General features: G+C 43.2%; 1 protein-coding gene across 1 annotated transcript; it reads right to left on the bottom strand.

Moving 5' to 3' along the window:
- Nucleotides 1–1,267: 1,267 nt before the first annotated feature.
- Nucleotides 1,268–7,767, bottom strand: LOC117838071 (mitochondrial Rho GTPase 1). Its single transcript, XM_034717945.2, has 14 exons — nucleotides 7,426–7,767; nucleotides 7,181–7,313; nucleotides 6,918–7,064; nucleotides 6,464–6,640; nucleotides 6,109–6,360; nucleotides 5,652–5,720; nucleotides 5,463–5,518; nucleotides 5,164–5,245; nucleotides 4,359–4,570; nucleotides 4,204–4,270; nucleotides 3,813–3,925; nucleotides 2,878–3,028; nucleotides 1,937–2,123; nucleotides 1,268–1,777 (listed from the first exon to the last, which is right to left on the bottom strand). Exons 1-14 carry the CDS (start codon nucleotides 7,647–7,649, stop codon nucleotides 1,704–1,706), a joined length of 1,944 nt encoding a protein of 647 aa, XP_034573836.1. The 5' UTR covers nucleotides 7,650–7,767; the 3' UTR covers nucleotides 1,268–1,703.
- Nucleotides 7,768–12,131: the final 4,364 nt, after the last annotated feature.

The following is a 12,131-nucleotide window of genomic DNA, read 5'->3' as shown; positions in this document are numbered from 1 at the left end:
TGCTTGTGTGCAGAGGCTGCTGCTGGGTTGTGTGCTACACGTAAATATTCCTGGCAATTGCTTTGCATTTCAGAATATTTAGCCAGTAACATATGCTACTGCTAAAAGATACTATCCACAGCAAATACGCCTTGATCTTCGTTTAATCGCTTCGTTTTCTTCATTAAATCCCCGTCCCATCCAAGGCCAACCAGCACGGACAGCAGCTGCCGTGACGTGCCCAGGGCGATCCGATCCTTTTTTTTTTCCAGACCATCCCCGCGGAACTCGTGAGCTCCCCCCGGTCCACCGCTAACTTGCTGGTCCATGCACGGAAGGTGTTCTCCCGTCTCTGGTCGATTGCCTCCTGGGACACGTAAACAAGCGGCCGGCGCTGCCAGAGAGAGGTAGCCGAGAGCGCCAGAGACGCCGGCTCGGCCGCTTGGCGGCTCGGCGGGCGGGCAGCCGGGGCAGGAGGATGTCAATGCCATGGGCGATGGCCGTGTCCGTGGTGGACATGGTGTGGGAGCTGCTGGCGGAGTGGGTGTCGACGTGCCTGTCCGCCGCCACCGCCGTCGCCCGCGCCGCCCGGACCGGCGAGATCGGCCACTTGCATATCGCCTGACGGGGATGCTGCTGTCGGCGTCTCCATGTTAGCTAGCCCTCCAGCGGTGTCCCTTCCGTAGGTGATCAGCTCATTCCCTTTCTACTGTTTCTCCTCTGCAAGGACGAAGCATGACTTTTGTGCATAGAATTGGGATTGGTGGTGTTACAGTGATTTGGGCGTGGTTCTACACTTCTCTTCAGTTTGATTCATATGATGTATTGTGTTCCGTGTGCCTTTCTTGCTTCTCGATTTGAATCTCACCGGTGTTGCAGTGATACGTGCTGCATATCGAACAGGAAGCCAACCTCTCGGATGGTCTCATGGTCGATGTAGATAAATAGACCAATAAAATCTTTTTCTTTTTGAGATACGGATGTGCTCTTTTGTTGTTTGAGCGAGCCATGCTCAGATAGTGTAAAATCATTTAGCATTTTTATCCCATGTGTCACAAAGTTATTTTCAGAAAAGGCCATAGGGATTGATTTCTAAATAGTTCAGAACCGATGCCGAACGTAAGAAAAAGGTGGCGAGGATTGAGTTGAGAACTCGATGAGCACGAATATTACACTTTCATTCGACCGACTTGGGCGAATCATCAACAGCGCCCACTTAATCAGGGATCGTCAATCAAAATCAAAACCGTTCAACATATAAAACCATAGTAACTCTAGTGGCAGTGGATAACAAGAAGACGAAAGTAGCGTGCTACCATTTACTTGATCAAATTCGAACCAAACGGAAACTTGGTACAACACCAACTCATGCTGTTTCAACTAAAAGTTCAAGAAATCAGCATGTTTGAAATGAAACCGAATTCCATCAGCAGACTAGTGCAAGTACCAAGAGAACAAAAAATTATAGTAGAAAGAATATTTAGCTGAGCTAATTTAGCCACAACAGAGTGTCAGATATGGCATTTTATGGAGCCAGATGAAGTCGTGAATCTGAAACCCCCAATAGGCCGCACAATTTATAGCTGGTGACAGGTCTGTACAAAATGTTGGTTTCTTGCCAGCATAAAAGCCCAAGCAGCGATGCTCAACAAGCATGGATCAAGCTGATGTTGCAAGGTTGAGCTGTGGGAAGCGCCTTATTTCCCCCACTGTATCGGAGGACTTCAAGAGGACGAGTTCTTCCGAGCTGCATAAACCCTGTACGCAGCTACTCCCACAACTGCAACAGCAGCTCCAACTGCAAATTTATTAGGAGCTAGAGTTAGAACCAATAAAACTTCAATAAGCATCAGCAGCAAGGTGGATTTCTAACAATGGCACCCATACTCTTACAATGATAATGCTTGGTATATTGTTCTTAATTCAATAATAGACAAGAAAAGAGTGTGTGACTCACCAGAGACAACCATGAGGGAACGGTTTAGAAGTTGACGATATTGCCGGCGTGTTTTTCCAGCTTCAGTCTCTGGAATGCTCAAATGGGGCTGTTGGGCTGCATGAACTACTCTGCAGAAAATGTTGTTCAAATCTCTCAACCTCACACTGATCGGAATTGGTGTTTCAATTCCCATGTCCTGGCTCACCTGAAAAGTAGATATTTTTGCAGTTACATCTTTTGGCATATAAATAAGATGGCTTCCATTCCATAGAGACAAAACCAGTCAAGACTGTCAACAAAATAGCACAAATAATCCACCGTCCCATAGATGGGACTTCGACAGGGACTACAGATAAGTGTGGGCAACATCAAAATAACAGCTATCACTTGCAGCACGAAGTGACAAGATACATATTTTTGCAAATCGACAATAAATGACCCAAGAAATGATTTAACAATCCAACACGCTAGCTATATAGAAATATTTCAACTTTTTAACCACTATGCCACTTCATACTCCAATTAGTTGCAGGATGTGTATTTTTTTGGAAAGAATTAATTAAAAATGGCACAGAACTGTTCAAAAAAAGATCTGAGGATAAAACCCAGGAGCTTGTTGACACAATAGAACCAATTTCAGATAGAACAGCCTTTAGTTTGGGTAAGTTACTGTGTTACTAGAGCTACTACAAAACTAAATAAAAAATAAAGTTCTGCAAGGCCCTTTTTTTGCTGCATAAATGTGGCACTAGCACAGACGTATCATTCTAATGCTCATTTTTCTATGATTCATATGGGTTTTTTGGTAAACCAAATACCTAGGAGAACATTACAAGTCACATAATACCTAGGATAAAATTACAATGGAGTACAATGAATAAGTAAGAAACTGATCCCAATATCTAATCTGGGTTCAACTGGCCAACTATGCCTATAGAATTAAATGCTAAAACACTTACTCTAGTTGACTCTTGTAGAGCTTGTGGACATTGGTCAAGATCATCTTTCGAAGCAACTATCAGGCAAGGAACTTCATAGCCAGTATTTTCTCCATGTGTAGCCACCTGCACAAGCAAGTCTCTTGCTCTATGCCAAGAATATTCATCACAGCTGCCAATACAGCAAGTTATGAGTCAGGCTATTTAGCAATAAGTACAGTAGGTAAATTTATGTAATTCAAGTCTGATGTAGCAGTATAAACAAGATTATTTGTCAAACTTTTGGAAGTCCTCAAATGTTGTGTTACATTCTACAATCAGATTTCAAGTCAAGAGTGACAATAATGGCTGTCACAAGAGTTTCAAGGCTGGCCTGTTAATTATGATCTCAATTACCAACTTTCAGAAGTAGGGCTCACATAACCTGTAATTAATAGCCAAACCAAAGAGCATATCTGGCAGTCAAAAAGAGTCAGTTTGCCTAAGAATCCACTTGCAACAATGAATTGATATAGATAGAAAAATATTCTATTTCGTTTACATGAAATAAGATATATAGCATGCCTAACTCAAGTAACTTTCTCAAAATAATAATAAACTGTGAGAAAGATTTGGTTTTCTTGGCAAATTGGTCATGAAAACAACACAATCTCAGCCAACTACCACCAGTTAAAAATATAGGCAAAATAAGACACCATGCAGAGAATGGTAAAACAGACACTGAGGCAACCAAAGTGAACCTTTTAAAAACATTAGAACTTTCATGGACTACAAGTTATCACCACAATACTCGCCGTCTATCTAACCAGCTTAGCACAAACGTACAATTGGAAAAATATATGCTATTTAACTTATAAAGAAGAAAATATATGTGATTTAAACTTACTCGATGAAATGAACATACCACCGATAGGGTTATGAATAAATAAAAGAATAGCTTCTAGAAGAGTGTGTACCTATCGTAAACAAAGACTGCTACATCGCAGGGCGCCAATGATTCCTTATCAGACAGTAAGGATCTCACATCACCTTCAGGAATTTCTCGCAGTATTAGTGTCTTTCTAGTTCCCTTCAATAAATAAAACCAATCAGACAAAAACATACAAGAGCTACCTAAACCAACTCAGAACTAGTCTACATCTACATAGATAAATAATCCACTAAAATATTATCAACCCTAGGCAAAGGAGATGATGTAACTATTAGGATGCTTAACAATTGCAATCTGGATGCAGTATACTACATTTTAAAAGACATGCTGTTGATATCTTCACAAGTACACTGGAAATTAAGTTGTTGAAAAGATACTTGAAATATATCTGCATAGTGTGTCAACGAAATACATACATCAGGCAGTTCAACAGAATTTGTTGCAAACCGTTCAGTGTTAGATGGCAGAGCATCAGAAGGTTGCCTGTTACAAGTACGAATGCATCAAAGACCAAACAACAAATTATTATAGGACATCTGCATGGTAAAATAATAGGAAATGCAGCATGTACCTTCCAATGAAGGATTGTAGCAATGACGTCTTTCCAGAACCTCTGGCACCGAAAACATAACACTGGAATACATTTCTCTGTGTCTGTTGCTTCTTACGATCCACTCGCCTTTTCCTTGTGACAGTAAACGCTGAACTAAACTCGCCCGGATAGCCAACATATACAAGGTTGGCATAACTATTTGTCGGATCTAGAAGTGTCATAAGAGCCCACTGCATTGCAAAATTCTTATTCAGCAAGGGCAACACATAAGTACTACCAGATGCTTCTATTCATAGCAATATACCATGGTCTACTAAGCAATTAAAATAAAACACGTTGCCATGCTGCCAGCATTCTGTACCACATGTACTGTTCCATAATACATGCACTTTCAAGAAAAAGCATTATTAACAGAGCACGACACTTCAACTTAAATTTTGATTGATCATGCTTCAGCTTGCCTATCCTATATCCCTCACGTTTACAGCAAGAATTTAATTCATTCACAATCTTGCTAATGAGTGTCCCAACTTATAACGTGTAGATTATAGAATCATATAATTAAAGATCGCATTTCTTTGGGCCTTGCCTTCTCAAAGCAATAAGGGCAGCTGAGTCAATGGTACATAAGAATGCACCAAAATGTTAAGACAAAAAAATTATATAAGAATGCACCTTAAAACTTATGAATAGAGAAAGTAAGTCAGCTTTCTTATGTTGAGTCCACACAAAAAATATGTAATTTCACAAATAAAATCCATCATTTAACCATTGGGTTATAAATTGTGCATGTCAGAATATTATGCTAAGGTAAGATAAATACCTTAGAAAGAAACCCTTCGAGTGACAGACCACCCAAGACATTCTTTTCAGCACAGTCTTTATATGGATCAGAAGACCATGGGCTGAAATATGCAACAGAAAAAAGGTGACGCAAAGGAAAATGACAGTACAGAAGAATGAATAGAGGCCCGTCTAATAAGAGACAATACATTCTACCAAGGCATTAGAGGAATACAGGATTTTTTATCACCTTTCTATATGGATAAACATTAACAAACATTCTAGAAAGGGTTTCAATCAATATGGAGAAAATGATTGATCCATCTATTAGTGTCTTACTTTTCAGGTGCTGTCGAAAAAAGGTCCTCCAGCTCAGTAGGTAGTAAAGCACCATCCTGGATATACATAAATAAAAAAGTATCTTTTGATCAATCAAATCAGATATATTTTTAACTAAAATATTATTAGAATTAAAATGCAAATAACAATGAGTACTGAAATGCCAATTGCATATCGGGATAAGCTTACATTATCGATGTCAAACATGTTGAATATCCCTCTCAAGAAATCAACCACTTCACCTGTCAGTTCCAGTGTCTGCAGAAAAAGCTGAGTTCATTACTTCACCATCAATGAGGATATATTCCTGCATGAAGCCAGTAATGGAAGTTCCCAAAACACTACTGAAGCAATAATAAAAGTATGCTAGCGACTGGAGTATGGCAAGGCTGTGAACTACATACAAAAATAGCACTACAGCAAATCAGCTTAAAATTTGCTTTATCACGCACCAAAAGTACAAAAAAATGTTTTAACACACGAATACAAATAGATGTTGGCAATCCCTTAACCTTAACTCAAGGGAAGTGCACAATGATGGTTATCAAAAAGGATATTGTGGATAAGGATAAAGAAACAGATAAAAAAAAAGTTATATTGATAGTGAAAGATTTTGATATAGATCATAAAGCAAACAAAACATTACTTGATCAGGAGCTCTTCTAATTGGCATTGCAATGAGTTCATCCCTAAGCTTGATGTCATTGTCATAACCAAATTTTCTCAATACAGTCCATGTAGTTTCCAGACGACCTTTTTCAATAAAGAGGGCATGCAGAAAAAGGAACCCAGTCAAGGTAAGTCCATTATCATTCACGCCTTCAGGCATCTTCTCCTGAACAACTCTCTTCACGCCTGAAATTTCAGTAGGCTGGAGAGGAGCACTGAAACATCGGACCTGTAAAGCAGCAACATAACCATAAACAAAAATATGTGTAATCAAATAACTATGCAGTCTGCTGCTAAACATAGAAAGTGGAGTAGCCTTCATGGACAAAAACCTGGAATTCATTGAGCTCCACATCACTGAGAGCACCATCCTTGTCACTATCACATAAAATGAATATCCGCTTTAACGCTCTCACACAGCGAGGCTTTAGAGATTGTGCCTCTTGATCAAAGAGAGGAGCAGTTGGGTGAAGCACTGCCTTCTGGGCATAGTAGAAGACCTCAGGCACCTGCAGGAAAAGCAACATATGTGATTCTAGTCAGAATTGACAAATGGCAAAAATATATATATAACACAGTAAGCACAATTATACCAACAAAATTATAAAATTATTTTAAGCACATGTCTGGAACACTACAAGTGAGCCTTAGTCTAATTCAGTATAACACCCCCCCCCCCCCGCCCCCACCACCACCAGCAGCAGTTCAGGTTTCATGCCAGGTAAGCATGAAATTTTGGGGCTAGAAATATCCAATCACCTTATTAGAATTAAGATGAGGAGTAACCTGGATCTGACGAAGAGCAGAGCACTCAATGCAGGTCTCAATCTCGCGGAAGGACTGCATGATGGGCGCCATAACCTGCTCAAGGCTAACCTGCTGCTCGTCCCTCAGGTCCAATTTGCACCCCACCACGATTACTGGAGTCTTCAACTGCATCACACAAATTAAACAATACAGATCACAATGGGCAGGCCGAGAAAATAATCAATCGTAAGTGATTTAAACCTACACCATGAACCCCACCGTAATGTGCAGGGCAGCATTACCTGGAGCCGCCGGAGCTCGGGGAGCCAGAACGAACTGAGCCGTTCCAGCGTGGCGGGCCGGTCGCAGGCGTACGTGAGCACCACCGCATCGGCTGCCTGGCACTCCGCGATCAACTTCGGCTTCTGCTCCGGGCTGCAACCACAAGGATGCACAGACAAACGACGAAATCATCATCCGCACAAGACTCGAATCCCAGTATTCCTCGAAGATCTGATGAATCCGAGATGCGGAGGATGGAGCGGACCTGGACGACGTGTCGATGATGGTGATGGGGACGCGGTCCGGGAAGAAGTCAGCGGGGAGGCGGGTGGGGGGCATGACCTTGGGCACGTTCTCGGGGAACTGCTCGGTGGCGAGGGCGACGATGAGGCTGGACTTGCCGGTGCCGGGGTCGCCGATCACGACGACGCGGACGCCCGACTTGCCCGCCAGATTCGCGGCCGCCGCCGGGGACGTCGCACCCGCCATGCTGCGCGCCTCCTCTCTCTCCCTCTCTCGCGGCCTCGCGCCCCCCTCGGCTTAGGGTTTTGCGGGATTTGGGCGCTGGTGCGGCTGTGTGCGGCGGCGTCTGTCAGCGGGTGGGGTCCGGTGAGTGGGCTGGTTCCTGTTTTTATTGGGGGAACGCGGCGGTTGCTTCGTCTTGGAGTGGACGAAAAGGAAAACGGGAAAAAATGAAAAGGCAACGAATGGTTGGGTTGGTCTCCGGTTCAAGGGACTTCGAGATAACGTTGAGGAATTCCTAACGTCGATCTGTTATATGTATGGGCTCTTCGTTCGTCGAGGATGGGTTGGGCTTATTATAGCCCACTGCCCTCCCGAGGCGAGTGAAAAACTAGGCCTCTGTACAGCCCAGATCTAGCCCAGGACGGAACGCCACTTAGCATAGCCCAGGAGTGTTGGGTGCGGTATTTTCTTTAATTTTTTTTCTCACATACTGGAGTACGTTTTTTTTTCGGGTAAAGAGAGAGCTTTATTAACCTGACAGAACGGTTACAATCGTTTTCGATCAGGTTCAGAACGCACGCAGGCGCCTAACCAAACCGCAGTGTGAAAATTTCTTCTAGCTAATTGAGCTAATTCATTGGCAACTAAGGGGTTGTTTAATACTGGGACTAAAGTTTAGCCCATATTACATCGAATATTCGGATGCTAATTAGAAAGATCAAACATGATCTAATTGTAGAAGTCCTAGGCTAATTCGCGAGATGAATCTATTAAGCTTAATTAATCCATCATTAGCAAATGGGTATTGTAGCATCACATTGTTAAATTATGAGGATTAATAGATTTGTCTCGCGAATTAGTCTCCATCTATGCAATTAATTTTATAATTAACTTATATTTAATACTTCTAATTATATCACATCCGATACGACGGAAGCTTGCCTATACGAGCCAAATAGGTCCTAAATTGCTCTCCCTCTTTGCCTGAGCTACTTTCCACTCTACAAGTAGCTGTGCCTGTTCCTTGGCTTCCGCTATGATGAAACCTATCTCTGATCTGCCCACCTTCCCCTGCAGAGCTTTGACTACTCCAGCACAGTCAGACTGGATGATAACCGGACCCGAGACCCATTGAGGTGCCAAACGTAAGCCTTCCTCACAGGCTTTTGCCTCCGCCTCCGCAGCGCGTAAGGACGCGCCAAGCTGTCAACCTCACTCTCCCTGCACCGTCCCTCGCCACCACCCCAACACCTGCTGCGCCCGACTGGATTACAAAGGATCCATCAACATTGAGATTTTGGTCCACCCTTCAGGAGGCGGTTCCCATGGCACAGACCAGCTTCTCTTTGCCACCCTTAATCACATTGCCTGACCTTTGCCTACTCGTCTGTCTCAATCTCCTTCCCCGTCTTGATTTGTTCCAGGGAACTTTTCATGGCCAACAGAGCGTGCACTGAATCGACTATACCAGATGGCCCCGACTGGTGCAAAAGATTATTGTGTGCCGTCCACGCTCTCCATAGTATTAATTTGACAAGATCCCTCTGTACCCCGGTCACATTATCCAGTAGCAAGAGCAACCAGTCCGGCAACAGCCAGTGTTCCCGCATAGCCATTCGAAGCCCTCTCGCCTGTGGACACGCAACTGTGGCATGGTAACTTGATTCGGCCTCTCTGTTACAAATAGGGCAGTAAGCATCGTTTTCGAGGTGTCTTCTGACTTTGCTAAGACCTTGTTTAGTTCCCAATTTGGGAGTAGCAAAATTAGCATTTTACCATAAATGCGTAACTGTAGCATTTCGTTTGTATTTGTGAATTATTGTCCAAACATTGACTAATTAGGCTCAAAAGATTCGTCTCGCAAAGTACAACAAAACTGTGCACTTAGTTTTTGATTTCATCTACATTTAGTACTCCATGCATGTACCGCAAGTTTGATGTGATGGGGAATCTTCTTTTTGCATAGTGCCAAAGTTAGGATTTTGGAGTGAAGTAAACAAGGGCTAAGTCTCGTTGGAAGCGCGTCCCTGCAAAGCTTCCATGCAAAAACATTCACCTTGCGAGGCACATTGCCGCCCCATACATGAGTCCACAGCTTGCGTTCTCCATCCGGAGCTGAACTTGTCGCTTGGCCCTCCTGGTAACCTGAGTTTGAGCGCCAAATTGTAGGCACTACGCACTGTGAAAACTCCAGTCTTCTCCATGCTCCAGGCTAGGACGTCCTCTATAGGCCTTGACGGAAGTTTAATCTTTGCAATAGCATCTGCATCTGCTAGGTTGAAAACGCTGACCAGTCTATCATAATCCCATTCTCGGCCACCGGAGTCCATCAGCTCTGACACCCATCTTAATCTACAGCGGCCTTGTCCAGTGGTCACCCTCCGCGATATACCTCTTGGAATCCAAGGATCCCGCCAGATACGCACCTGAGAGCCACTGCCAATCCGCCATATGATGCCTTCCTTCAGTAGCTCGAGGCCATGCATAATTCCTTGCCAGGAGGGTGAGGGGTTAGTGCAGAAAGCAGTATCAACAAGGCACCCTCGTGGGTAATACTTGGCCTTAAGAACTCTAGCACATAAACTGTCAGGACTGTCAATCAAACGCCATGCTTGTCTGGCCAGCATAGCCTGATTAAATAGACGAAGGTCTTTGAAACCCATACCTCCACAGCACTTCTTCTTTATCATCTCCTCCCATGCAACCCAGGCCATCTTTTTCTTACCATTTTCCACTCCCCACCAGAATTGTCTTATGACACTAGTGAGATCATCACAGAGACCAAAAGGTAACTTGAAGACACTCATAATATAAGTCGGTAAAGCTTGCGCTACCGCCTTAATCAGTACCTCCTTAGCTGCTGCTGACATGTTTTTCTCCGAATAGTCTTTTAGTCGTTTGCACATCCTTTCCTTCATGGACTGAAATCTGTCCCCTTTCATCCTACCGCTTTGGGTAGGGAGCCCAAGATACTTTTCGTCCAGTACTGTACGCTCCACCTCTAGGATCTGTTTGACTACATCCTGATCTCCATCCTGCTCCTCGCCTTTAAACAAGATGGAACACTTTGCAGGGTTAATTAACTGGCCTGTGCCGTGTGCAAAAATGTCCAGAACATGCTTTACTTCACCAGCTTGCTGTGGAGTTGCCTTAAAAAATAGAAGGGTATCATCTGCAAAAATAGAAGGGTAATCTCCCTTCCTGCACCTTCCTATTGATTAATTTTGACAGGCCATCAGCGACAAAGAGGAATAGGTATGGCGATAGTAGATCACCTTGGCGTAAACCTCTTGATCGAGTAAAAGGTGCCGACAGGGCACCGTTGAAGTGAACCATATAGCGAACCGATGACACGCATGTCATGACTCGATCCACCCATGAACTCTGAAAGCCCAGCTTCACCCATGAACTCTGAAAGCCCAGCTTCAGTAAACCTTGTTTAAGAAACTCCGATCAACATGGTCGTACGCTTTGGATAAGTCCAGCTTATACGCACAAAAACGACTCCTCTCATCTGCATTTGTATTAATAGCCTGCAAACATTCAAAGGCTATGAGGGCATTATCCGTAATCAGCCTTCCCGGAATAAAGGCACTCTGGTCCTGGAGGAGTGGTCTTAACCTGTTTACTAAGCACTTCGACACCACCTTATATCTGACCTTGCATAAGCTAATAGGCCGAAAGTCTTTGAGTGTTTCAGGGTAAGGCACCATAGGAATAAGAACAATGCAGGTGTTGTTTACTCCAGGAGCCATGACACTAGTGTGGCAGAACCGCCAAATTAAAACTCTAATTAAGCGTAATGGCCATCATTTGAACACATCAGGCGCATTAACATAATGGTTTAATTTGACAGCCTGCATTTACCAATATGCCGATCGAAACAAACACAAGAAGTCTCACGTGAAGGTGAGCACAGATAGTACATACATGATGAAGTTCATACACATATGATTACAAACTAGAGTGCGGTACACTGAGTTCTACAAACCGAGTTCAAATACAAAAATAGTTTGAAGAGTTCAACTAGAATTAAAATCAAGTCCGGCATTATTGAAACCGAAACTACGATACACAAAGCGAACGGTAGATCACACGCTTCAGCCCACAAGTGTGCAATCTGGGACCAACTAGTGACTAAGCATCCGGTCTAGTGACTTCCCAACTATTGGCGTCACGGAGAATAAACTTAGCACAACAAGTACAGAAACCTATGTCATCCGGACCTGAAATAAATTAAGCAACAAACCCTGAGCAACTAGTACTCAGCAAGACTTACCTGACCAGATGACTCCTAGCATGCAAGGCTTTTGGCTCTGGGGTTTGTTTTGCCAAAAAGCAACTAAAAGTAAATCCTTACTATCAATATTTTAGCCAAATTAAAATGAGAGTAGCTATTTTCTAGATTTGCGGGAATACAACGATCAATGTGGATAGATAATTAATCAAACAATAATATTATTATCATCATAATTCCACTCGTTTACTACGATGCGACAAAGTGAT

Source organism: Setaria viridis, chromosome 9 (assembly GCF_005286985.2).
Source record: "Setaria viridis chromosome 9, Setaria_viridis_v4.0, whole genome shotgun sequence".
Lineage (NCBI taxonomy): Eukaryota > Viridiplantae > Streptophyta > Magnoliopsida > Poales > Poaceae > Setaria > Setaria viridis.
Note: the sequence above shows the minus strand (reverse complement) of the source record. Positions and strands in the feature narration are given on the sequence as shown.

Excerpts from the sequence above, each read along its gene's own strand:
- LOC117838071 (XM_034717945.2), bottom strand. The coding sequence starts at position 7,649 with ATGGCGGGTGCGACGTCCCCGGCGGCGGCCGCGAATCTGGCGGGCAAG. Across the intron at positions 6,641-6,917 it reads CTGCTCTTCGTCAGATCCAG|GTGCCTGAGGTCTTCTACTA; the intron begins GTTACTCCTCAT and ends CTTTTCCTGCAG. Across the intron at positions 5,246-5,462 it reads TTTTCGACAGCACCTGAAAA|CCCATGGTCTTCTGATCCAT; the intron begins GTAAGACACTAA and ends TGCATATTTCAG.